At 33.0% G+C, this 27,830-nt stretch overlaps 2 protein-coding genes across 5 annotated transcripts; one reads left to right on the top strand and one right to left on the bottom strand.

The window, feature by feature from the left end:
- Window positions 1–6,513: 6,513 nt before the first annotated feature.
- Window positions 6,514–13,761, top strand: GA1 (Terpenoid cyclases/Protein prenyltransferases superfamily protein). Its single transcript, XM_088216918.1, has 15 exons — window positions 6,514–6,792; window positions 7,439–7,528; window positions 7,687–7,778; window positions 7,865–8,168; window positions 8,269–8,452; window positions 8,568–8,782; window positions 8,939–9,059; window positions 9,160–9,272; window positions 9,381–9,607; window positions 10,056–10,171; window positions 10,796–10,894; window positions 11,041–11,298; window positions 11,648–11,774; window positions 12,347–12,541; window positions 13,127–13,761. Exons 1-15 carry the CDS (start codon window positions 6,717–6,719, stop codon window positions 13,361–13,363), a joined length of 2,454 nt encoding a protein of 817 aa, XP_088073044.1. The 5' UTR covers window positions 6,514–6,716; the 3' UTR covers window positions 13,364–13,761.
- A 3,009-nt stretch (window positions 13,762–16,770) lies between these two features.
- On the bottom strand, window positions 16,771–27,766 carry LOC110814815 (Acyl-CoA N-acyltransferases (NAT) superfamily protein). 4 transcript variants are annotated; one of them, XR_002539732.2, is made up of 7 exons: window positions 27,590–27,766; window positions 27,378–27,468; window positions 24,710–24,842; window positions 24,054–24,123; window positions 18,637–18,697; window positions 18,372–18,537; window positions 16,771–17,157 (listed from the first exon to the last, which is right to left on the bottom strand). XR_002539732.2 is itself a non-coding variant. In XM_022042396.2 (6 exons), exons 1-6 carry the CDS (start codon window positions 27,665–27,667, stop codon window positions 18,446–18,448), a joined length of 525 nt encoding a protein of 174 aa, XP_021898088.1. In that variant the 5' UTR covers window positions 27,668–27,766; the 3' UTR covers window positions 17,564–18,445. The 4 variants fall into 4 exon arrangements, 1 of the variants encoding a protein (XP_021898088.1); XR_002539734.2 differs by having other exon boundaries at window positions 16,771–17,121; XR_002539733.2 differs by having other exon boundaries at window positions 16,771–17,118.
- Between the last annotated feature and the right edge of the window lie 64 nt (window positions 27,767–27,830).

The following is a 27,830-nucleotide window of genomic DNA, read 5'->3' as shown; positions in this document are numbered from 1 at the left end:
AATTTTTAAAGATTAAAATATTACAAAGTAAAAAGTTGTTTGACATTTACCATTTAGTGTAGACTAAGCGAGGCATGCATTCTTGTCTCATTGCTTTATGAACAATGTTGTTTCGATCTCCCATTTAAGATGCAAAAATTCTTGTCTCATTGCTTGTGAACAATGTTGTTCCGATCTCCCATTTGAGCTGCATACATTTGGGTCTAAACAATGTCGTTTTGGGATTATGCTCTGGGCTTGCACCGATTGGTATGATTTTGGGATTAACACTTATTTTGGATTTTTCCTCTTTTATTTATTTTTTTCTAAAGTTGGGTAACTAGTCTTTTCGTTTCTTTTTTATCATTTTCTTTTTTTATCATAAAGAATAAAAGTACAAATAAGAAAAACAAAAATAAAAAAATAATGTAATAATAAATCTAACTATTATTATTGTTATCATTATTATTTCTTTATCGACACGAAATTAAAGTACGATAATATCCTATGAGTATGAACTTTAAAAATTACTAATCGTAATAAACTATTTAGTTTGTAATACCAAGATTTATTTCGGGGTAGTATGAAGATCTTATTATAGTTATTATTGGTACAAACTCTATTTTTATCATATAATAATTGCTTGGTAGAAAATAAGAGTTGTAGTTTTTATTCACAAGTAGACCAACCAAATTCAATTTTGTCAACTTAATTTCTTGTTTTTTTTTTTTATAATCATTCTAATTTTAGTGCTTTAACCACTCATGCATCTCTATATACATACGTATATATATATATATGTATATATATACATTCATTAGTTAAATAAATGATATAAAATGCTTATTTTAGTGTAGGATACATCCTTTTGTTCATATAGCAATTTGCAGCCAAGCTATATCGTATTTTCAGTAAGCCAACAAATGGATCAGCAAATTCAACGAGAATGAAAGTTTGAAACTGAGACTTTACATCAATCATTCTCTCATATACCTAATTTAATCTCTCTCTCTCTCTCTCTCTCTCTCTCTCTCTCTCTCTCTCTAACTCTCATATATTTCATCTTGTAATTCACAAGTTAACAATTAATCCACCAAGGAACTGCAAGTACTACTCGGTTTCGAAAAGAATCTCAAAGTCTTTTTGGATCTTTCAATGAGTATGATCATTACTTGCTCTATGTGTTTTAATATATATATATATATATATATATATATATATATATATAAATATATAATACATATATGCAAACACATCAGAGCTTCTTGGTTGGATATATGAAAACTGAAGCGTTTCACCAACCTTTGCTCATGATTTTTCTTAAATTCTTTCAGAAGAGTTGCTTTCGTGATATATGTGTGTGTGTGTGTGTGTGTATATATATGTATATGTATATCTATATATAATATTGAATGTGGTCCATCTCCTGAAAGTGACTAAGCTCTTTTTATTAAGGTGGTCTATATTATTGGTACAGACTTTTGGTATATATCAACTTCTTCTCTTTAGAGATTCCCATCAACATCTTACGTGACAACCTCCTTCTATAGTTTGCATGATTCGGATTCTCGCCTTCTTCAATATTTGTTATTACTTCATGATCCGCTTGTTTTATTCGTCAACTTTTTTACTTTTAAATAAGAAATTCATTGAACTTTTTTTCAACGACTATATAACTTTGTTAATAAACGGTAAGTGCATGAATCTTTAAAGTTAATATAAATCAATCAGACATAACATCAAATACGATTAAATCGTAATAAAATAAAATAATATCGTCCGAATACAAAAATAATTTTCAAATGGACCATTTAAAAAAATTAAATTAAATTAAGGTAATTAATAACATATTTTTTTGAGACAGATAAATTTCGTTAAAGTACAGATAAAACGTATACCTCAAACATCTATAACTATGACTTTTAGGTACCTGATATGATGGTGTCTAATTATAAGATACCTTCCACGTAAGAGCTACTCTCGTTAGCATAATTGATTGGTTTATAAAAAGAAACACTGCAAGATAGGATCGCGTGGTTGAGCAATTGGAAATAAAATTGGTACCTATTTCTATTGATGTAAGCAAACATTTCATAGTAACTGATAGTTAGTTGTTTGCGCCTTATGTAAATACGGTGGATCTGTTGTTTGAGCCATAACACACTAATAATTTACTTATCATACATATGCCAATCATGTTATTAAGATATTATTCAACATCGAGGAGTACGTGTAAGTTTACAATATGGAATTATATAACATAACTAAAATTTTTAAAACGAGAAAGTAGGGTCCACAGTTATCTAAAAATTAGTTTATATCGCTTCTATATAGATCTCGTATAGATGCTTGACAAATAAATAAAAACTTTTATATTAGAAATTCATGTGGGTCAATCCAATAAACTTGTATCATAATAAGTGGTTAAAAGACCCTGTTGTATTATTAACTAAATAATACTTGATAAGTAACATTATTATAGTTAAGTATTATGTGTATCAATCTAAATTTGATTTACAAATACTCCAACTTTGTGATCGAATGTTAAGAACCTTTTAAGGATTTAAAAATTTAATTCACCGTCTTTGTGATCTCTATCACAACCTAATTCTTTTACAAAGCCATGGGGACCTTTTATTATGTAAAATAAAATGAATTATACATTAAATAATTACTAAGTAGCCGATGATAAAAAATGACACTCTAATAATTAACACAACATTATTGCATGATGATACTAATCTATTGCATCTTTTAGGATTAGGATAAGAGCATATTATTAAAAGTGCATAGGTAAAGTGAATTCATTCAATCCTATAAATGTGTAAGTAACAAAAAGATACTGAGATATAAAATATATATGAAATAATTGTATTTTTTACAAGGCACATACACTCGTCACAATTATATTACCAATATCTATATATGAAATCTATTATTCAGTACATGACAATACCTTTGCAGGTACCTAAAATGATAACAAAATCTTTGTTTGAAAACTAATTCTAGAAGAAAATTGAGATACTCTTTCCAGATTATTACCTACCTTGTTTGATTGATTATCCATCTAATTTTTTTTTTAAAAAAAAATGAAAATACTTCAATGTAAATTATCTATTTGCCTAGATTGTTAGCTAATGTGTTATTAACCGTTGATAAGCATAACACCTAATCTAGTTGGTCCCACTCCATCAAAATGAAAACAAATTTAGGACGATCAAATACAATACATGACAAAGCTTGCACCTAGAATCATTTAAACACTTGTTTGACATTAATGCTCAATCAAAAGACTACTTAAGGTACTAAAATACTTATTTAGAATGATACATGAGTACAACTCGACTTTATTGCAAACAGTCATGGGGTAGCATAAGGGCATGGACTTTAGAAATGATAGGCCCTTAGCATATAATTAATCATAGTAATTCATGGGTCCCGGGACATACACTTGAAGACTTGTATTAAGTACGATTATGTCATCTAATGATTACTTTAAGGTTATTAAAAACACATGTTGAGAGATTCACATGATATAACTAAAATAAATTCAAGTAGTCATAGGATGGTAAAATGATACTACTCTTATTAGGAATAATAACCAAAAAATTTATGACCATACAGGTCACTCACTACTTCAAATTCACTTAAATGCTACCAAAGATATTTGGGATGCTTATAAACAAATGAAACTTCAGTACAACTCAATGACATTATTATAATAAATAGTGTATTAAGAAACCAATTACATGAGATATATGTGAGACATTGTTATAATAGTCTTAATCCAAATATAATGTAATCACTATTCTTCAATAATAGCAGAGGCAAAGTTCTTATTCTATCATTATGTTCATTTGATATAAATATATGAATTCCTTAAAATGATAAATGTCTAAATAGATTATGTAATAGAAATATTATCATGATTAGATCATAATGGCGAGACATATTCTCTATAATATAGTTTGTTAAATCTTTAATCACATAATCATTTTGAATTGATTCTATTTTTATTCAAATAAACTAGTACACAATATTGTACTTTTTAAAAAGATATCGGATCTTTTTAAACATTATTTTGAATGGCATCATGCCAATTATGTATGTGTTGATTTCATAAAAAATACTATTACGACCCAAAATTAATTAGATCCTGAAATAAAATGTTTACTAGATGTCAAGCAAAAGTGTATACAGTAACAATTATAATTATTTATAGAATTAGTTTCACCATGAATGACTTATTTAGAAATAATTATTTTTTGATACTAAGATATAAGTGTTACTTTCACGTATCTGTCAAATTAGTCATTGATTACGATTTAAACTATGTGGAATCATTTTAATAATAATTACGGAATCATCACTCATAATAAAAAAAATACAATATCGTATAACAATATATTTTAGATAATTTTAAGAAACTACAGTTATGATATAATTAAAGGAGATATATCTCAAAGACAATATCCATCAAAATGATAAAATCATATAAATTATTCTTTATGAAAAACTTTACATACTTTAAATAATTCTAAGATACAATAGATAAAATAAGAATATCTATATGTTAAATTATTGTGTTCATGTCTAATAGTCTAGTTAGTATCTTCTAGGGATCATAACATAGCCCTGTATATTAATTGTAATTTGTAAGTCAATTGTGTAAATTGATGTATTCAGTAAAATCATATTGGGAATAAATTCGAATGGAATCGATATATATTATATAGATTGGCTTTTAAGTTTTAAAACTTTACATATTCGAGTTAATTTTAAAATAAAATACATGAAATGAGAGCATCTATATATTATATTATTCTATATATGCTCAAGATTCATTTAGTGCCTAAAAAACATGACATAGTTATAGACATAATTGTGATCCATAGATCAATTTGATTAGTTGAATGATAGATAGAATTATGCTCGGATCAATTAAAGTCAAACTGATAAACCTATTGTTAATTACACTATTAAACTCGATAAGTCACACACTTTAATCTTTAATAGGAATCCTAACTCCTTTTTAGCGACTTTAAGATTAATGTGTTCCTCAATGGTTCTTGTAATAATCAAGGGGATTAATTATTTCTAAAGGTCAGATAATTCTAGCTAAAAGACTTTTAAGAAAGCTTAGGATATATATAAGTCTACTTAAGCTTATTAAAGGGGTTAACTAGTTTTAGTTAGGCTTAGCCCTAAAATTTTAATTAATTGTTTATTTAAATTATTAAATTTTGGACCTTGATATATAATGATATAAATATAGCTAAAATCATTATATAGCCCAAATAATTGATCAAATATAATTTTTTATTTAATATGCTAACTAGAATTTTATGAACTTAGATTATAGTGTGTGTATGATTTAGTGCCTAGAGGAAAAAGTTTGTGTCCTAGGAATTTTAAGATACCACCCAAAGGTTGAGCTATTTGTTTTTTTTTTTTTTGTTAATAAAGTATGGTACTATTAATCGTGTGTTATTGTTATACACATGATATATAATTATTAAAATGTATTATTGTTAGGTACTTTGAAAGTACAATAAATCAAAATAGATATATTATATCAGTCGAAGGACTGTTAAAGCAACTAACGTAAATTATATACATTGAATCTCGAAAACTCTGAATCACAAGATGTCAAATTATAATTATCGCTCAAATATTAAAATTAATTTCTTTTTCAGTTCGATTAACAGTTGGTAATTTACATTAAAATTTTTACGGTTTCGTCCTAAACAAATTTGATTTTGAATTTGACCCATAAATTAATTATTACTTACCCACATATTGACTTTTTGAGATAAAGATAAACTTATAAATATATAGATATATACTATGATGGCAAAAAGGAAAACTTTTTAAGAACATTCCATATGTAGTTTTTCTTCAAATTAACATTAAAATTTTTTTATAAAAAGGGGGTGTATAAGTATAATGTGACCATGTTTGCCTAGTCTTTAAATGGCAAGAAATTTTTTATTTGGAAAATTAAAATATACCTTATCTAGCTTACTTAAGTCCCAATAACCTAGTCACTAATATGATAAAAAGGTAACATGTATTTTAAGAATTTATCTTCCCACATGATGGGTCACATATTCATAAAAGGAAAATTTTGAAAACTATATATTATAAAATTTTATCTTGGATAATATGTATATATTAGGAAATTATTTTGAGGATAAGCAAGTTTTTATTGGAGGGAGAGGGTGAATTTTTCAATTTTAATGGGGGTGATGATATATATCTTTGACTTATATTAAAAAGAATAACATTTTTGGCATATATATATATATATTATTTTTTTTAAAAATAATTATATATTTTATTTACATTTTTAATAGAGATAATATATCTATATATATGGTAAAAAAATTAATATTAAAATTTAGCAATAAATACTTTCCCTTTTTAATTATTTTTTGAATAATATTTTCCTTTGTTGAATTTTTTTTATTAAGAGTCAAAGATTAAGGGGGTGGGGGGGGATGAAACAGATGAATAAGTAGCTTAGGGGGGGTGGAGGGGGGGGAGGGGGAGGGGGAGGGAGAAGAGAAACAGAGCAAAGGAGAGAGAAGAAAAGGACAGCGGTGTTCGTCAATTCATGGCTTCGATACCTTCCACCTCTTGACGAGCATCTCTTTGGAAATCGCTTCTGTCCTCATTCCTTCTACTCTTTTACTTTAAACTTACTCTGTTTTCCCTCATTTTCCCAACAACCAAACATGTCTCTCATCCCCCCTTCCTCGTCTCTCTCCACCACCAACTTTCCCTCCTCTCGTCTTCTTCCTCCTCCTTCAGGTCAGTGTTCTCTTCTTCCCCACCTTCTCTGTTTTTCTTTTTTTTTTTCTTTTTCTCGCTAACTTATTCACATCTAAATATCCCCTCTCCCTCTCGAGTACCAATCCGAAACAGATCGAATTTGAATTTCCGGTTTTCGTTTCGATTCTGGTTTTGGGTTCTGATCAGTCGCTTCCCTCAGATTTCTCTGTTTGTCTTTTTCTTCTTTCTGGGTTGTCTGTTCGTATATTTTCAGAATCAGATAAAGTACAAGGCTTGATATATATAACTCATGAGTATTAATTTCTTGGGTTTTTTTTTTTTTCTTTTTCTTTTTTTTTTCAAGTGGGTAATTAGTATTGGGTTTGTCTCCATTTTCTTTTTGATTTCCATGACAGAGTACACGACTCTCTCTTTCTTTCAATGTACTCTGTTTCTTCCAACTTTTAAACATCGCTGTTATTCTAAGGAATAGAGCTAAGAAACCTTTCACCGTCTTTTCAAATCAACTTACCACAACTGGTTCTCCTAACTGATTAATGGCACCATCGTATTTATAACTCTCTGCAAGCCTATTCTCGTCTTCTCATTTTTAATATTAAAATCCTTCACTGTAAATTTTCGTAGTTGTTTAGATTAACTAAAATTTTCTCAAATGTAAACGTAGGTGTTCGGCCGTTTCTGAGTAAAGACAAAGGACTTCACTTCGATATTCACCCACACAGATGCAGTGCTCTATCTAAACCTCGCATTCAAGGTTTGTAAAAGCTGGCTTAATCTCTGCTGTGAAAACAGTGAATTATTATTATACAATTTTTTATATACATGCATATACATACAGACATGGAATAGTACATGCACGATCATACATAGATACAAACATGTGTATACTTACATCGGTAATCCGACGTGTAGATTACACTCAGGTGTTTCAAAATGGTCCGCCAGTGGTCAAGTGGCCTGAATCAATCGTTGATGATGACGACATCGAAGCTGAAGCTCTGAAGGTGAGTTTCAAACAAAACCCATTTACTTTTTCTTCAATGATGTGATTTAATTTGGTTTTTCGAAAAAAAAAAATATATTTTGACAGATCTCGGCATCAAATGGGATTAAAGAACGGGTGGCTATTATTAAATCCATGTTGGAGTCAATGGAGGATGGAGAGATCAGTGTGTCGGCGTACGATACAGCTTGGGTTGGTTTAGTGCCGGACGTTAATGGCAGCGGCGAGCCACAGTTCCCATCCAGCCTTGTCTGGATCGCAAACAACCAGCTCTCAGACGGATCATGGGGCGATACCCATATCTTCTCCGCCCACGATCGACTCATCAATACACTCGCATGTGTCCTCGCTTTAAAATCATGGAATCTTCATCCCGACAAATGTGAAAAAGGTTTGCTCTTTATTTATTTATTTAGTCAAACCTTCATCTTTAGTTTTTTACCCCAGTACATCATTGTTTATTATATATATTAACCAAAAATTACATGTAGGGATGAAGTTTTTTAGAGAGAACCTGTACAAGATTGAAGATGAGAATGACGAACATATGCCGATTGGATTCGAGGTGGCCTTTCCTTCTCTTCTTGAAATTGCTCGAAGTTTAAACGTAGAGATAGAAGAAGATTCTCCCGTTCTGCAAAAGATATACGCCATGAGGAATCTGAAGCTGACAAGGTAGAGTAGTTAAAATATCATTAAAGATAAAAAGGGTAGTGATTATATGTGTGTGTATATATATGTATATATGGATGAATGTGGAGGGCATGTAATAATGATGTGGGTGATATAGGATACCGAGGGATATAATGCATAATGTGCCCACAACACTACTCCATAGTTTGGAAGGAATGACAGACCTAGACTGGGAAAAGCTTCTGAAATTACAGTCCTCAGATGGTTCTTTCTTGTTCTCCCCATCCTCCACTGCCTTCGCACTCATGCAAACTAAAGATCAGAAATGCTTGACTTATTTACAGAAGGCAGTCCAGAGATTCAATGGAGGAGGTACTATATATATAGTAGTACAATTATTATTATCATTATTTAATTATATATATCCTGCATGGTGTCAACTTTTTCAGATAATAATTCGCTGTCGTTTCATCATCATCATCATCTTCTTCTTCTTATTCTTTTTTTGTCTCCTTTATTGATTTCTAGTTCCCAACGTCTACCCGGTTGACATGTTCGAACACATCTGGGCTGTCGATCGTTTGCAGCGCCTCGGAATTTCAAGATACTTCAAGCCCCAGATCAAAGAATGTATTGATTACGTCCATAGGTGATTATACATAACTTATTTATAAATATATGTACATATAACACAATACAATCGTATTTATATATGTATGTATGTATGTATATATATATATATGTTTCAGATACTGGGATGAAAATGGGATCTGCTGGGCAAGGAACACTCCTGTTCATGATATAGATGACACGGCCATGGGATTCAGATTAATGAGATTACATGGCTACGACGTCTCTGCTGGTAAATAAACTGATTACCTTAAATTTACAGCAGAATAGAAACTATATTAAGTTGAAGTTGAAGGTAGCTTATAAAATGTTAAATATGACATCGTTTTATTCGTGGCAGATGTATTTGAGAATTTCAAGAAGGGGGAAGAGTTCTTCTGCTTCGCCGGGCAGTCGAACCAGGCGGTGACCGGAATGTTTAACCTGTACAGAGCTTCTCAGGTGTCGTTCCCCGGAGAAAAAATTCTCGAGGATGCCAAGCAATTTTCTTTCAGTTTCTTGAGAAACAAACAAGAAGCTAATGAACTATTGGATAAATGGATCATAACCAAGGATTTACCAGGCGAGGTATCGCATTTTTCACTAATTTTTCTATTTTAATTAATTAATTTTTTACTTTCCACGAAGAAACTTATCAAATTTATCATTATGATCGTTGCCCACCAACCAATCACAGTGGTAAAACTGATAAGTTAAGTTATTCTCTTCATCTCTCCATGATATACATACATACATACATATACATATATATACACACACACACACACACACACACACACACATTAATTAAAAAAAATATTAGGTGACAGCAGACTGACATCATCGGTTACCTCAATTAAACTAAAAATATAAGATGCACTATTATTGTTAATTAGGAGTTATAAATTAATTAGCAATTTAATTGTAATTAAGAGGTTTTGTCATATTATTAAGACCCGAGTAGCAGAAGAAACAGATTAAAAAATTATAATTAAGATTAGGCGTAATTAATGATCATAAAACATTAATGGCGCAGGTGGGGTTCGCTTTGGAGATTCCATGGTATGCAAGCTTGGCGAGAGTGGAGACGAGGTTTTACATTGAACAATACGGTGGTGAAGACGACGTCTGGATTGGCAAGACTCTCTACAGGTATATACATATATACATACACACATATATAATATACATATACTTATATTAGTAAACAGTTTTAAGGAATTAAAGATTGAAATTAAAGGCAGTCAACCTTAAAATAGGAATTAAAGCTTGCTAATCTCATCAATCATTCGTTTTTTTTTTTTTTTTGGTTCATTAGAACCAGCACAAATCAAAGTTGGGTTACATTTCCTAATCATGAACATTTCATTATATATACATTTCATTATAATGAAAAACCCAATTTGGTTTTAGGGTGTATATATATATATACACACACATAGGGTACCAGAGTGGACCCAGTAGCACACATTTAGATACATCTGTTGTCAGTTTAGTTGTTTGCATCCCACTGCCATTTCAGTAAAATGAACTTGTCACTTGTCAGCTTAGTCATGATCAATAATTTAAAACGAAAACCCAAAAAAATAAAAAAAAAAATGCTTTCTCCAAGAGATAAATATAATTTATTATTACATTAAATATGCACTAATCACATGCTTACTTAACTAATTAATAGTAATCTACAAAGTTTTTTTCTTATGGTAATTATCTAATTGTATGTTATGATATACATATATATATATATATATATATATACGTGTGTGTGTATAACAGGATGCCTTACGTGAACAACAATGCATACCTTGAACTTGCAAAGTTAGACTACAACAATTGCCAAGCTATTCACCAGATGGAATGGCGAGGGATCCAAAAGTAAGTTCCGATCCAAATAAGGATTACAATAATCTTCGGATGATTCAATTAAATTTCGTCTTAAACTAATTACAGACGGTAAATGGGGATTTAGTTTACTTAATTATTGATTATGATTTAATTATCGAGTACTAATGGTGTGACAGGTGGTTCGCGGAATGCAAACTCGAGGAGTACGGTTCGAGCAGACGAAGCCTTCTACTGGCTTACTTCGTGGCAGCAGCCAGTACCTACGAGCCAGAAAGGTCAAGAGAGCGGCTTGCATGGGCGAAGACACTGGTTTTGACCGACGCAATCACCGCTTACTTCCACGACTTGGATTCTACCGAGTCCGCGAGGAGAAACTTTCTCAATGAATTCAAATTGGTTTCCGTGAACCCATCACCTTACCTAAATTTTGGAAGGTATGTCTCTCGAATTTCACTAATTTCGTGTTATATGATTATATTATGATTGACGTATATTTTAATAACCCGTTAATTTAATATCGAAATCGACTTTGTTTAATCGGAGACCGACTATTTTTTCTTATTTGATCGAATTAAGTTAGTCATGAAATTAAGAATTTAAAGAGAAAAATCTTCAAATTATACGTATTAGTCATTTGGGTTGGTGCAGTACTGCTGTATGTATGTATACATATGTTATGTACGTTCGCTATTCAACTTATTTTATTTATGTGTATATGTAAGTTGATAGTTTATAATATTGATTCCGAAAAACGACGCCGTTTGCATGGGTAATGGATTACAGGAGATCATCAGACTCGAACAGAGGCGTGCAGAGACTGATAGCGACGGTGATTGGGACACTCAACCACATCTCATTGGACGCTCTTGTAGGGCATGGCCGTGACGTTACCTACTACCTTCACCAAGCTGTGAGTTTATCACTTTCCCTTCACCCGATTATTATTATTATTTTTTTTCCAAACTTCTGGGGATATTAATTAATTTATTACCGTCCGCCCCATCCGACTATACCCTGTAGTTACGTATATAGTACTGTAGGACTGTCTGTGTATTTACGTAGGCCGACTATATGTATATATCTTGCATGTAAGCACATGAGACTGGTGGGGTATACATACAAATATAAATTTAGCATTTTAGAAACTTGTAGTGCTGAAATTGTTGAAAAAGATGAAGACTCATTGAACCAAGTATTTATACTTATCCACAAATATCTGCGAGAATCAGTACAGATACAAAAACAGAAGCGGCGGGAGACGAAACTTAAAAGGTTCAGTAATTAGATATTGAAAGATGCATGCATGCATGAAAGAACCGGGTCTTTTTTACAATTATAACAAATATATATATATATAGAGAGAGAGAGAGAGAGAGAGAGAGAGAGAGAGAGATAGGGTTCATGTGGGAAATATACGACGAAAGAGCTAATTCCAATGTGTTGATTAGGAGTGTTTGTTTTTGTTAATGAATCCAAACACAGTGGGAAAATTGGCTGGTGAGATGGCAAGAAGAAGGAGATGGACACAAGGAAGAAGCAGAGTTGTTGGTTCAGATTATAAATCTAAGCGCTGGCCATTACGTGTCGGAGGAGTTACTGTCTCATCCTCAATATAAACAGCTCTCCACCATCACTAACCAGCTCTGCCATAAGCTTGGTCGCTACAGAAGCCAAAAGGTCATTGCCATTTTAATACTATTCATTTCTCATACATATATATCTATTTACATATTCTCTCGACCACATGTTTATGATATTGTAATTTGTCAAATATATATGCATATACTAGTCATTGTTTTCTTCCACTCTTTGGCTGTACCCATTTTAGCTTCATCCTCTTGCATTTTATTTAAAAAAATTTTTCATTTGTGTTTGTTAGCTTATCTCCATGAATTGCTTGGCCTGGTTTCACTTGGACATATATCATAATCATAAACCATTTTTGCATCCCAGATATTTTTTAACAAGTAAAAAACAATTACATCTATCTAGATTTCACTGGGTTACGTTTTTTACATACATTTAATTACGGTAGCACCAGCTGCTTACATACATGCATGGGAATATATATGGACTACTATGCATAAGAATGTAATCCCAAGTATATATATGTACTGCTCCATATAATTTCATGTAGTTTTGCTAACAGTTGCTTACTTGAATCTTTAGTATATATCCCTTCTTGTAGTAAGTTGTAGATTTGAGTCGGGTTAAGTTCTCGTATATTCTCATTTAAAACTTGCGCCATTCCTTTTCTTACAGGTCCAGGACTACTACTGCAGCTATGATAACAATACAGACATTGTCGAAAGAACAGTAATAGAGCATGAGATGCAACAGCTTGTGCAATTAGTACTTCAGAACTCATCAGATGACATAGATTCAGATGTGAAGCAAACATTCTTATCAGTGGCAAAGTCATTTTACTACTCAGCTTATTGTGATCTTGGGACTATCAATTATCACATTGCCAAAGTTCTCTTCGAGAAAGTCAATTGATCTCTCCTACTATCGTCAACATTGTAATCATTCATTGTATAAATATCCATTATTGTCAATAAACATGAAGAACAAAGAGAAAAGGAAGAGGGGAAGCAGGAGGGGTGAGAAATCATTTCATGTTGATATAAAAAAAAAACAAATAAATAAATTATAGGCTATCCATGTGACACCCATAGTTGTAGGAAAAATCTGTCATGTTTCAAAGATATTTGTGCAATAATTTCATAATCCTTTATGATATAATTGCATAACATTATCTTATTAATATATTAAACGATTACAAAAATATTAAAGACAAAATCAAAGTATGGTAGACTATGCTAATGGTTAATTAGTATCATCTTTAGTTGGCAGGTTCGAGTCTAGCTTAGCTCAATCTCAAGAATGAAGTGTAGATGGTTACGTGTAGAAAGATTTGTGATACAATTCGGTTAAATTTCTTTCGAAATTTTTAATTATCTTTTAAGTTTCCTCAATAGTATAATCACCTCAGTGTGCATTGTGTTAACATCATCTCGTAAGTACGTTATTTTTCCCTTTTCGTGTATTGTATACACATACTTTATACTATTTATTCCTGTTCAATTTCTTTTCGACCTCAATTTTGGGCTAATTCACTCTCTATACTTTCAAACAATATTCGAATTATTCCCTCATGTTATGCACATCTAATACCATTAACTACAAATAATATGAGGAGAATTTCTCAATAACGTAGCGTCTTTTGACAGATTATTTATCTACATCATATGTCACTCGACATGTAACATAGTAGTAATATTATCAATTTAGACTACTTTGAAACAGTTAAAACTAAAACAAAAGAAACAAAAAACCCTAGTTTTCCTTAAACAAAATATGAGTCCAATTCTTGCCCCTGAGGCTTGTCTTTGGCATAACATTTTGTGTTTTATCTCAACAAACATCTCAGTTGCTTCCTTAAAGCTTACTTGGAGAGACAATACACCAACTAGAACCTCGAGAATAGTCGCATTAGAAGTGGCTGACATCATGTATTTTATAACATGAAATCAATAATTTTGCTCGATTAGATCTTTTACATGGCAGTGGTTGCTTGATAGAGTGATCACCATTAAACAAATCGGGAATGCCAAATCGAATAAGCACGTCAAGGTTTCTTTCCATGTTGCTCATGCAAGAAAGCTTTGATTTCCTATAAACTCATCTAATGGGAGGAAACCACCGAGAAAAAAGAAGTAAAAGAAGAAGGTTTCAGGATGTGTTTTAGGGATTTAATGAAACTTTAGATTTTTTTTTTAAAAAAAAATAATTGGGTCTAGTTAAAATTAATTCAAATTAATTATCTAATTGTTGCATCAAATATCACATGACATCTACCATAAATTAGTAGTCTATCAAAAGATGTCATGTATTAAGATATTTTACACATGACATTTGGTAACAATATTAAATATTAATAATAGGGATGGACTAGTTCAAACTTTATCTGAAAACATAAGAACTAAATTAAGTTAATGACTAAATCAAACAAAAATAAATAACACATATATTAAATTTATATTTTAGCATATTTGACATACACAGTTACAACTTCCAATTAAATGATAGATTGAATGCTCACAAAACTTATTTGATAAATTATAATAGTGTTTGTACTATCAAGAATTATTATCGCTTCAATATAAAGAGACTGTAAAAGCTAATCTTGCTCTTTTGGCCGAGATCATTTAGAAAACCTGAACTAAATCATTCTCTTCCAATGCATACGTTACTCTCTGAATATCTTACAAAAAAATCAATATTCAAGTTCGCCCATTCTTAGATCAACTATAAACTTTTGGAGAACATTGCCTATGTAACTAACATTTTTTAAATATCTCCTCGCATATAGATGGATTACGACTTTACTTTCAGTGAGCTTGACGGTTTGTTTATAGAACTCAGGGAGTATGATTTGATTTTTAGCCGAGTAACATTTTATGCAACTGAAAATTTGATCGTTCATAAACTACTCTCTTCTATATATTTACTTTTATCGTGAATATATTTTTTCAGTAGATATATAAATTTTTCTCCTTTAGAATAAGCGATTTAGTAATTTTGTCTTACTTTTTTTTTTTTTGAATTGTCTCCTTAATTATGTCTTACCAGCCATTAAAGGGTTTTAATAACATAGCAAGATCTTCATATTTTGGGGTTAAAGTGTTTTTTTATTCATTGTCACATTTGGTACTTAGCATGATTATAGACTCTTGAGGCACCGTTGTCTTGGCAATGGATCCTCTAAGTATTCATCCGTGGGGATTTACTTGTTATTCTTCCATTAATAAAGATAGTATTTTCCTTCCAAAAAAACATATACGTACACCCATACGCATGTATCTATATAATCTAAAGTTCATTGTTATTATTATTAGAAGTACAAGTTGAAAATATCTAGAAGAGTGCTTAGAGCCGCTCCCAAAAATACAAAATCCTCGTCAAGATAAAACTTTTGCCAGTTGATATATATATATATATATATGTATATATATAGAGGGTAATAAGGGAAACCCACATTCGTTTTGCAAAGAGATCGCCATGATCTGTTTCAGGGTTCTTGATGTTGTGGTCTAAAATGCGTGTCGATGAAAAAAGACGAACAGCGAAGAAGACAAGAGCACGTGACCGAGTCGTTGGTGCTTCTCTTTAGTAGGTCAGGTGAGGAGGATTCAACAGGTCTCACATCCATAGATTTGGTCTCTTATCATATCAAAGATAAACAAAGGAAGTGATGGGGTATATAATTTATTTTTAATTTGTTTGGTTGATAATAAAGCTCACAAACCATCATATATGTATTAAACTTTATATATTATATGACTTGTTTTGTCTTTGAGTGAAAGTTTTCTACATGCACACAGACATATTCTGAGGCACACAGAAAGAAAGAGACTAAAGAAAACCTACATATATAGCTTATATCAATATATATATATATGTATGTATATGTATGTATGTCCATGGCCTACCTGAATCAAGGTTAGTGGAGTGACCCATGTTGGGAAAGTATGGCAATCTCATTAATCTTATCTCAAAAGTGGTGATTGTGTGTATTAAAGGCTTGTGTCCTAGAAAGAACACTAGTATAGGTTGTATGTATGATTATATATAGTTATAGATGGAAATAATATGTCCTTCCCCACCCTCCGACAAGAAGAAGAAGAAAAAGGGTATATAGGAAAAAGGGGAATGACAATGTTTATGCTTTAATGAGCTGGCTATAATTCCACCCACCGTAATGCAATTAGCAAACTTTACGTGATAGCGATCAAATACACAAAACCTCAAATGTTACTAATAAGGAAACTCTAAGTTTGTAAAGATGATAATTTGATCGACATTGCTTGTCCAATGACACGTTCGATCATCGAAGAACGATCTTAATCAATGGGTAACTGTTGCTATCATTTTATCTTAATCGAAGCTCCATTCACATACATTGTGAGAATGATTAGTTCCTTTTTTTTTTTTTTTCTGATACGTAAATAGTAGAGGCACATAGCTAGAGTAATTACCTAAAGAATGGAGGTAAGTTATAATATAAAGCGAAGAAAAAAAAAAAAAAAAGTTTTCAAATACAAAAGATGATATGTTTCACCATTGATAATATAAAGCACATAGGATCCGATAATCATGTGGAGGCCGACCAAAACCATCAAAGCCACCAACTGAGAAGAATTTGTGAATCATGCATTGCTTATATTGGCAGGCATGTTGTGTGCTACCAACTGCTATGATGATCATAAATATGGAGGAGAATCATCAGCCTTGAAAAATAAAAATAAACCCACAAAAAAAAAAAAAGAGAGACGTAAAAAGGAGTTAGAGAGAGAAAGAAGCTATATCTATATGGTCGGCATCATAAGATCCTGCATATATATATATATATAGAGAGAGAGAGAGAGAGAGACATATATGGTTTTGGCACATCGAAATCATTAAAAAGATCAGTAGCCTCTCTCTGGCCAACAAAAGAAAAGAAGAAAAGAGTATGGACAGATAATGAAAAAGAACTTTCAATTTGTTAGCTGGTTTTTGTTGCTACTCATAATTGCTTTTTGTTAAGTTCATGTCTGTCTCTGCTCCCCCCACTTTTTTTTTTTTTTTTTCTTCTTAGAGGGTCATCGAGAAACAGGCCTGTAATTAACTGTAAACCATAGAACCCTGGAAAAATGACTCAAAATCATATCTAGAACACTCAATTATGAAGGCAAAAAATCACACTTTACAAAAGATAATAATTGTAATAATACCCAAAAAAAAAAAATCAAGGATTTCTATGGTTACAGTTGATAAAATATGTTGTTCTTGCCCTTTTTTCTTCTTCCAAACAGGAGTATGCAATGCTGTTTAGTTGTCTAAAAAAGCAGCAAAAGAAGATATCGGAAAGCATGTCATTTAGGAGTAAAAAGACACTACACTTTAAAAAAGTAAGTCCTAAGAAGATAATTGGAGATATAAAGGAGGAAAACAAAGAATCTTTTGGATTGCCTTAAAGTGACATCAAGTGGCTCTAAGGGGCTTTTTCTCATCCCCTGAATAAGTGGCCCCTCTGATTTGAAATGTCCAAAGGTGAGGATAACACCCAACAAGACAATTTTTGACCAGTCTACCACTTGCAAAAGAATCTTTTCTTATCCTTCTCAAATACAAGAACCTTTTTTTAATCCTTCAACTTGCATGGCCATGATGCATAAAGGAAACAAGAGGCCTAACAAAGGCGGACTCAGATCTCTCTAAACACCCCCCACCCCCCCCCCCCGCCCCCCCTCCCCTCATTTTCTATCCAAGTGGAAACCAAAGGAAACGCATACGTTGACATGTATATAGAGTAAAGACGCATCAGTAAAGCTCATTGATTTAACCTTAACCTAAAACCATCGGAAATACATCTGCTAACATGTGATGCTGATAACCGATCCTAGGGATGCAATAAACCTTCATTCTACAAGCCTGAGTTGATGATTCCGAATTTCCACACCTTCAAACCAAGAGACGTACGTCGAAATACATTGATGCCAACTTCTTGTGCCTAAATATCATCAAAAAGCATAGCTAATCATACTCCAATTCATCAGGCGTAACTGCCCGTTTAAGCGGGATTACGGACTTCTTTTCAATATCTCGAGATAATGCTTTCCTCATATCTAACAATGGGCCAAAAAACAAACTGTAAGAGGCAAACTCCATTTGAACCAAATGAAATCAAAAAAAAAAAAAAACTGTGGTTGCTCATGGAAGCACACCTAATCCATCTTCTTCCCCCGAGTAATAACGCAGTACCCGCCTATAGATTACGTAACCAAGCTGAGAAAGAATGAAAGAAGTTATATTATGGCGATAGGCACAGTAAAAAATCATTGCTCCATATAAAAATAGATTCTATATTGAACTAATTCTTGCAAATAATGCATTTGATTTTTAAACCTCCCCAATCTACCACGGCCAGGCGCTCTATGAAAATTGGATTTTATCTAAAGGCTGGTAGTCAGAATTCTCCCACTAAACAAGGAAATAAATTGATTTTGACATTCAGTGCCTGGTAACAATTACTCATGCTATTTCATTTCAAAAAATTAAAAAATAAAATTTGACAGTCAAACAATAACTCATGCTACTGGGAGAATATAGACAAACGAAGTAGACATAAACATGTCCTTCCAAAGTGATACCTTCCTCTGAAAGGAAGTCAGGACAGCTGTGTGGAATTTTAGATGGGATATTTTAGACTTATCTTAGAAGTTCTAACTTAAATAGAAAGTTGCTGTTTTTCATTGCATGTTTTCCAAATCTGTTGCAACATTGTGAAGGGGATATCCTAAAAGTATCTCAAAAGTTCTACCTTAATGAGGAAATTGAAACCGATGTGATTTCCACTTTCATTACTTCAGTTCCTAAAAAGAACTGTTTAAGGTTAAAGACTAGAGACCCACTAGCCTGTGTAACATTATCATTTAAGCCTTATCATTGCAATGGAGAGAGGTTCTTGATGATATCTATCTACCACTAGGGTGTGCTAAATAATATGAATAATAGTATAGTACGATATTTGTCGAACAGTCTTTCCTATCTAGTTACTATACTATATAGGTTGGACTGAATATAGTTGATGTATAAAATAAATTCTATTCTTGGTTGTTTTTTTCTTATATCCCTATAAATACACCAATTATTCATCCAACATAATATCAAGTTCAATATTTCAATTCAATTTCTAGCATGATATGAGAGCAGGGAGGTCTGGCTAGTGCTATGCCCAGCCCGCTCAATGGATGCCACATGTCCCAAGAGACAACTCCCTACCTGGCACAAGCTCATCAGCCAAAAGAGCTACTATCTACACCCAATCCCAAGACATTTTAGTAGCCCCTGAACACTTGACCCCGAAAATCTCAATGGCCACTCAGGCATCAAACTTTTGGCAACTGGACATCTCGAGCAGAGGGCTCACTCCCAAAGTCTCAAATCAACTTGAAAAGCCCACATGATTTTCTATCAGCCGCTTCCTTAGCAGAAAATTGACAACATCAATATCAGATCATTTTTAATTGACATTATCAAATTGAGGATCCCTAGCAGCCCAATCCACATTTTTTTGAAGGCATGAGCATGTATTCCAAACCCATGGACTAAGGCTAAAAATTTTAGGCAGACTTTCTTTTTTTTGTTTTAGTTCCAAATTAGCCCGGGCCAGTTCACTTCATTTAATTTAGAACATTGTATATATATTTTATCAAGATAAAATATAACATAAAGCTTTCATACTATTGCCAAAACTAGTGGGCTGCTATTAGCATGAAAAATCAATTAAAATTAGCAATATTGTGTCTAAAATAATATCAATGTATATCAAGGAAAAATATGTTTAGTTCTTAATCTTCTTAAAGAAAATATTCGGTTGAGTTAATGAGTTAAGATCAGATCTTTTATTTATGGTGAGCATGGGTAAAGAAGTTAATAAAATTTATATTTGATTGGAAAGGTTTTAAGTTCAAGACAAACTTCATTTTCTCAAGAGTAAGTTGAAACCACAAAATAAGGAAGTTTTTGGACAAGACACTTTTTTCTACTTTTGGGGATATGGTCAAGACTTTTGAGCCTAATGCTGATAAAAGGAATTGGAGAATTTAGAATGAGGAATAAACAATATGAGCACATTGTAGAATTCAGAATATCCTTAAGAACAAGAAAAAAATTGTATCATTAGCAAACTAAAGGTAAGACACTTCCACTCTTTCATGAACAACCCTAAGACCCTCAAACACCCCTCTCTCAGATTCTCAAGAAAATATAAGGTTGAGAACATTGACAAAAACCATGAAGAGAAAGGAAGAAAAGAGAGCACCTTGTCTCAACTTGCACCGTCCATAAAACCAATCTCTAGATTTGCCACTAACTAAAACAACAAAAATGACATAAGAAATACACCCCCAAATCCAAAACCTTTGTCTATCACCAAAAAATTTCCGCCCCTAATATCTAAAAATATCCCAACTGACACAACCATAAGTATTCTCGAAATCTAGTTTGAGCAACAATCTTTTAGTTCTTGATCTTCTAACATCCTCCATCACCTCATTGGCAATTAGAGAAACGTCCAGGTCATATGGATTATCAAGGCATAACTTAAATATTGGAATTGAAGAAGAAGAAAGAAATGCATCAAATAGGGAAGATGATGTTTCCCTTGATGATGATTACTTAAAATCCAACATCCTTGCAACTCTCAGATTGAGAAAGATGACTAGCGTCATACTACATTATTCCAAACACTTGTAATTTGTGGACCTAAAACCTAAAAGCTTGTCATTGATGGTGGAAGTTCCATGAATGCAGTGTACATCTCAACGGTAGAGCACCTCAAATGTCTCATAAAACTAGATCCACAACCATACAAGGTAGTATGGATCGATGAGACAACGATTCTGGTAACTCAGAAATGCATTGTTTCTTTCCGCTGTGGTACATATGGAGACACCATCTTGTGTGATGTCATTCCCATGCAAGTGAGTCTAATTCTTTTTGTCGACTTCGGCTATATGATTGAAATGTGGGAGAGAGAACAATATTACTTTTCTATGACAAAAACAGTAATTCTCTGTCAACCTAAAACAAAAATGATATTAAAAATTTTAAGGTCAGGAAGACTGCAAAGCTTGCTAGTGGCCAAGCTAAAAAGAAACAACTCTTTCTTTTGTTAAAAAAGCTATTGATTTGGTTACTGAGGCATAAGACCTTGCTAAACATATGCTGTTGGGGGGCTTGAATCCCTCGTTACCCACAACCGACCTATAAGGATCAATCTTTTCTCTGAGGATAGAAAAATCATGATCAGGATAGCAGACTCAAAGCTATGGAATTTAGGGGTTGTCCTGAAACAAGGCACAAGGCCTTTGCTGAATTGTTCTCCTTGTGTATCTAGATCTGGCCCCTAAAAACGACATTGTGGTTACCTTTCACCTGATCATTGTTATCGTTAACAGTCAGATCCACATTGGTATCACAGTCGATCTCCGTTGACTCAAACTACAGTAGAATGTAATCATGTGTGTCCTTACACTACGGAACTTTGAGCTTCGGCTTTAACCATCATTTTCTTTCCATCCATTGCAGATCAGAAAGTCTCCAAAAGAAAGAGTGACCTGGACGAAAATCCAACTCAGGAAAGACATCTTTTTCTGGAGTGTAGGTCAATTCTTTCAAAAATAATTTCTGGCTGATTGTATTGAAATACTCTTTGAAAATTTTGCCATGCATTGAATCTTTTTGTCTTAAGTTAACCAAAATTAACAGAGAATAGCTCTCTGTTAATTTCAAGTTATAGATAATTTGGAACAGATCCATCAGGGGCTCTGCTTAGTCACGTCCACCTTGTTCCTTCCTATCCTTCAGGAACATTTATCCCATTTACTCTTCCTCCCATAAAATATTCAGACAGAACTACGAATCGCCCCATTAGCATTCCGTCTAACTTCTAAATGTCTGTTTGTGTCTCTAAATGTTGCGCGAAATATACTCCCTTGTGGTGCATTTAGACTAAGAAACATGTCCTTTAGCCACTGCACACCTTCGATACTACAAAAAATTATTCTAAAACTCTTATGTTTAGATAAGTCATATATGTTAATATTAAAGGAATGAACTATCACCTTCCGTAATTGAGATTCTGAAATACTTAACCTCAATAGAAAGATCTTTCATTCCTTTCATGATCAAAAACAGATCAAAAGAAAATGATCGTTAGAAAGACAAAAATGTGTTTAATCAATTGGACAAAAGGGAAAAGTGTCAACATGGTTTCCTTCTGTTCGGATTGGTTCTAACTCAGCATAACACTTCTAATGCTCCAATCATGCCTTATATCTTCTGATCTTTAGGGCATTGGGAGAAACAAGGGGCCTAAGGCCCAGAGGATGGTAATTCCAGGATTTTTCATTGTGCTTTACCCTCAGTTTGGCTCTTGGGACAGTAGTATTCATGGCTTCTATGTGGGTCAAGCCTCATGGTTTATTCAAGGGGTGCCTTTGTCTACTATGCGAATGGAATAGGTTGCATTTCACACTGATGTTTTTTTCCTCTGTCTAAACTTATTTTCCATTGGTGACTTCATGTTATATGTTTTCGTTTCTTTGATGACAGTATCTTATCCTCCAACTTTCGTTTCTGTCATTCTAATACAATTTTCTTTACCATAAAAAAGAATCAAAAAGAAATTTTAATGAATACGCAACAATGGAAACTGGGGGTATTCTTACTCATCAAAAGGGAAGCCTGACGGAAGGCATGTTGGAGCAACAAGGTACCCAAGCCATAACTATCCATATCTTGAAAGGGCTCGTCTCATGAATTTATCTGTAAATGGACAGACTCACCAAAACAAGCCATCACTCAGGACCTGACAACTATGTACTCCAGCAACCCCATTCCTTATGGTCGGGAGAAGTAATTCTACTTCTACCTCTCACTCACAACCCTCTCAGAACTTAATGCAGAGTTGTGACCACTGACATATAAAAAATGAAAAGAATGGTTGTCTCTCTAAAACTCAAGTTAGCAGGATGTTTTATCTTAAACCCAGAGGAGAAGAAGAAAAAGGTCATTCAGAATCTTGTGTAAAAAACATTTGCAGGGCATAGTCTTCCTAAAGTACTCCCCTATAGATTATATTCACAAATTTCCTTTTAAAAAGAGAAAATGCAGTTAAATGCGCTAGCCTATTAGGGGTTATGCAAGTAGCATGATCCATTAGAATGCCTTGAGCAAATTTTGTTGATGAAAAGCACAAAAGACGTCCCTATAGTGTGTTGTCATGAAATATTTTAATTTTTCCTCCCACCTTCTGAACAACTTGTTATATTTGCTTAGAGGAGGAGCTACTTAATATGAAAGACAAGGACAAAAGTAAATGGAGTATCTGCTCCACTTGATGAGTTTATAGATGCTACCATTAGTTCTCACTTACTCTGCAATCAATGAAGACCCAAAGTAATGGTCAAGATCAAAATCGAATCCAGAGGCTCAGGAATATTACTTTTTTTCCTAATGATTTCATAAAGCAACAATTGATTTTGACCGCCTCCTATGCCAGAAATAAGGCATGTATACTCAGACAAAAACATTTTACATATGGAGAATTTGAAAAGAGAAGTTAAAGAATCATCACCTTTTCATACATCTTAATGGCTGGTGTGTTTGAAGCTCTCACAAAAAGATCCACAAAGTAAGCTTTATCACTGCCAATAGAAGTCCAAATAAGCTCCATGATCCATAATCAAGGGTATGCTTTACTTTTTTAAAAAAATAAAAGGGTATGTCTTTACTTTTAGGAGTACAAAGTGATTGGAAAGGGAAAAATAAAAAATTAGGGACTCTTGAACTGATGGGCCTTGTTATTCATCTGAATAGGAGCAGAGAGAAAGACACAACCAAAAGCATAGAAGGTCTTCAATAAGCTCTAGCCTATCTCTATTTCAAGATACTGATCCAATGAATACATTAAAATGCAGTATGCTATGGAGCTTTCTCAGAAAATTATCAGTATTAGAGATCTGAACTAGGCCTAAAAATGTGAGATGTAATAAATAATGATCATAAATACCAAATTTGTATCCTTTCCTCAATGTACTATGCCAGTGTCATAGGAGCAAGAATCCAACAAGAAGATAAGTGATTCGATTCTCTCCACAGCAGTTTGGCAAATTCCGATAAAAAATTCATGAGTATGGAGTGGTGGTGGTAACTATGCTATTAACAAAAGCTTAAAATACAGCTAATTAAAAAATAAGGATGATAATTTTATAAAAAATTAAACTTTCTTACATCTTGTCACTTATATCTTCCAGCAGGTTCATCAGTTTCTTGGCTAATTGCTGCCGGCGGTACTCTGGAGCAACAGTTACTGCAGTCACATGACCATGCCAGGACTCACCTTGTCCTTCAACTTTTCCCATAACTACAATCATTTGAATACATTAGATACAGCTTGCTTTCAGTAAGTCAAATATTTAATGCCAAATAAAGGGAAAAAGGATATAAAATAGCCTGTCAAAGTTACAAATCAATCCAATCAAAACACACTTTACCCAAAATACCAACGAAACTCCAAATAATCAGCCACAATGTTGGAACAACTCTCAAAAAATTAAAAACAAAGTATCTGTATGTTGTTACAACCCAAGAAGGAAAGAGGACGAGCAAGATACTGCCCTAAACCTTGGTCCTTGAGGGAAACAATTGTTTAACGAGAGGGGGAACTGATACAAGGAAGAGCTAAAAGACTTAGCAAGTATAGACAAACGTCAGAGATCAAACAGCTGTGATGAAGATAATTAGGTCAGCTAAGAGATAAATTATAAAGTATAAATGGAGAAGGGAATCATTTGTGCACATCATGCAAGTTGATGAATGGATAAAACTCTTTTCTTTATCCAACCTCTTCACACCCCCTCATATGTGGAAAATAATTAGTTGGGTACTTAGTAGATTAGTTACAGGCTAGGGCCATAAAAGAGGAAGGAAGCAACTTGCCCCTGCTTCTTTTCTCTCTCTGTTAAACCTATCTCTTTCTTGTTTCATTCTTCTCTCTATGATCTCTCTCTATCGTTCTGTCATTATCTGTTTCCTTTAATTCCATCTATCACTAATTACCATATATCATTTGCTATCAGAGCTGACATCTTGTCAAGATGGGAATTTCCAACAATTCTTGTACACAAGAAAAAAGAAAAATGCAAGAAATTGCTAAACAATTTGGAAATTTGCAAAAAAAGAGTGAATCGAGAAATGGATGAAATGAAAGAAGAATTGAGTGGGGTGAAGAAAGCATTAGGTGAAATCAAGAAAATCTTAATCAATCTCACACACAATGCTCCCAGGTGATGGCAGATTCAGATAAGAATCCGGTACATCAAGAACGGGAGAATTCTGGAGTCCAAATCACGTGTATCTTTGGAAAATCCAGCAGCACTTATGAAGGGAGTAGATACCCCCAGCTTGGCACCAAACCATGATAAAGATGGTTGGGAGTGTGCAAGAGGTTGTTGATACAAAGAGGGTACTGAAAATGTGCGTTGAATCAAAACTTGACCACCAAGACCTTAAAATGGAGAAGTCTTCTCCTGCTAACAAGACTTTTTAGACATATTTGCAAAAATAATTGACAACAAATCTTGGCAGAGGATTTTGGGGATGTTATTGACACCCTAATAACTTTGTAAATTTGTATATGGGAGGTACCCCATGGGTACCCTGTTTATAAATACATATATATATATATATATTTATATATTCACACTTTTTATCTCAAAAAAACAAATCTTGGCAGAGGGTCAAGAAATCCAAGATTGATGAAATCAAAATTTTCTCAAAAAGTAGGACTTGTCCTTCTAGGGATGTCTGGTTATATAACAAGTTATACCCAAATAAATCATCTAGCAGTTATATAGATAAAGGTTCTATGTTATTAAAACAAAAAACAAAACAAAACAGATCCAGGTTCTAAGGGAGCAAAGCAGAAAGAACATATGTTTAGCCAGGACAACAGCTTCTACTTTGACTAATAAGATCCTTAGGTTCATTGTGCACCTCAAGGGCATGGTGACTTTTAGAAGGAGAGCATTGATATGTGGGAAGTAGTCAGTTGGTTAGTTAATAGGTTAATTAGGGGCTAGGGCTATAAAAGAGGAAGGAAGCATCTTGTAGTGACGTTAAGAAATGAAATCAGAACAGTTTCTGCTATCTCCTCTTTCTGCTTCTTTTCCCTCTCTATTATATCTATCTGATTCTTCTCTCTGTTATCTCTCCCTGCTTTTCCTTTTTTTTTGAGATAAAAAGTATAGTATGTATTAACAAGTACCAAAAAGGGAATACCACCTATTTACAAAAGATTTACAATCATGTTAACATATCAATAACATTCCCAAAATTTGCATCACTGATAATATCATGACCTAATAAAATAAACTCAAATTAGTGAAACCACCTATCTTTTAAATTAAGGATACTACTCTCTACGCTATCAAAAACCCTACTACTTCTATCTTTTCAATGACTCAGAAAACGGTCAAAGGAATCAAGTTAGTAATCTTAATTTTTACATATAACGCATCTCAAGCCCAAATTTCTCCCTTCACAGACCCAGGCATAACCCAATCAATCCCCAAAAGACTATAGATCATGCACCATGACCCATATGCCATCGGGCACTATAATAAAAGGTAATTACAAGTTTCCTCAGCTTGTAGACAACAATAACAACCATTAACCAGCACCCTTCCTCAAATTCTCAGATTACTATACATCAGCCCTCTCAATCTTTCAACATAATCCCCAAATCCTCTGCTTTACCGTCACAAATTACCATTGTATCATAGTGATAATCGATAACACTGTAAACAAAAGAAGAGAAAAAATGCAAAAGAGAAAAAAAAAAAAAAAAAAAAAAAAAAAAAAAAAGAGAAGAAAAGCAAGATGAAGGAGAGGAACTTACTGTAACCCATGATTCGGTTACCAGGGCCTTCTGCAACATGGAAGTAGTCAGGCCATCTTGCTAAATAGGTCATGTAGAAGGACATGTTGAACTGCATTGTTAATTTATCAATTAATAGTGATTGGTGATTTTTCCCTCGACAAGAAAAGTAATTTGAAGAGTTTTTACGCGCGATGCGCATACAGATTCAATCAAAAGAGCTGACATCTTACAGTTTCAGTGAGGTGGTCAAGATTGACAGAAGTGAAGCGAAGGAGATCGTTGCAGCAAAATCTGCGTATCGTCGTCATCTCTCTCTCTATCTCTCTCTCTCTCTCTCTCTCGACTCTGGTAAAACGAGGGCTGGATAATAACAAGTTTTAAGTCAATAACGAATGGCAAAACCAGTCGACATTGCAATTTACAAAATAACAATAAATAATAAAATAAATTATTGAATTATTTTTTCAAATT

The sequence above is a fragment of the Carica papaya genome, chromosome 3 (genome assembly GCF_054855325.1).
Source record: "Carica papaya isolate Zhongbai chromosome 3, ASM5485532v1, whole genome shotgun sequence".
In the NCBI taxonomy this organism is placed as follows: Eukaryota; Viridiplantae; Streptophyta; class Magnoliopsida; order Brassicales; family Caricaceae; genus Carica; species Carica papaya.
Note: the sequence above shows the minus strand (reverse complement) of the source record. Positions and strands in the feature narration are given on the sequence as shown.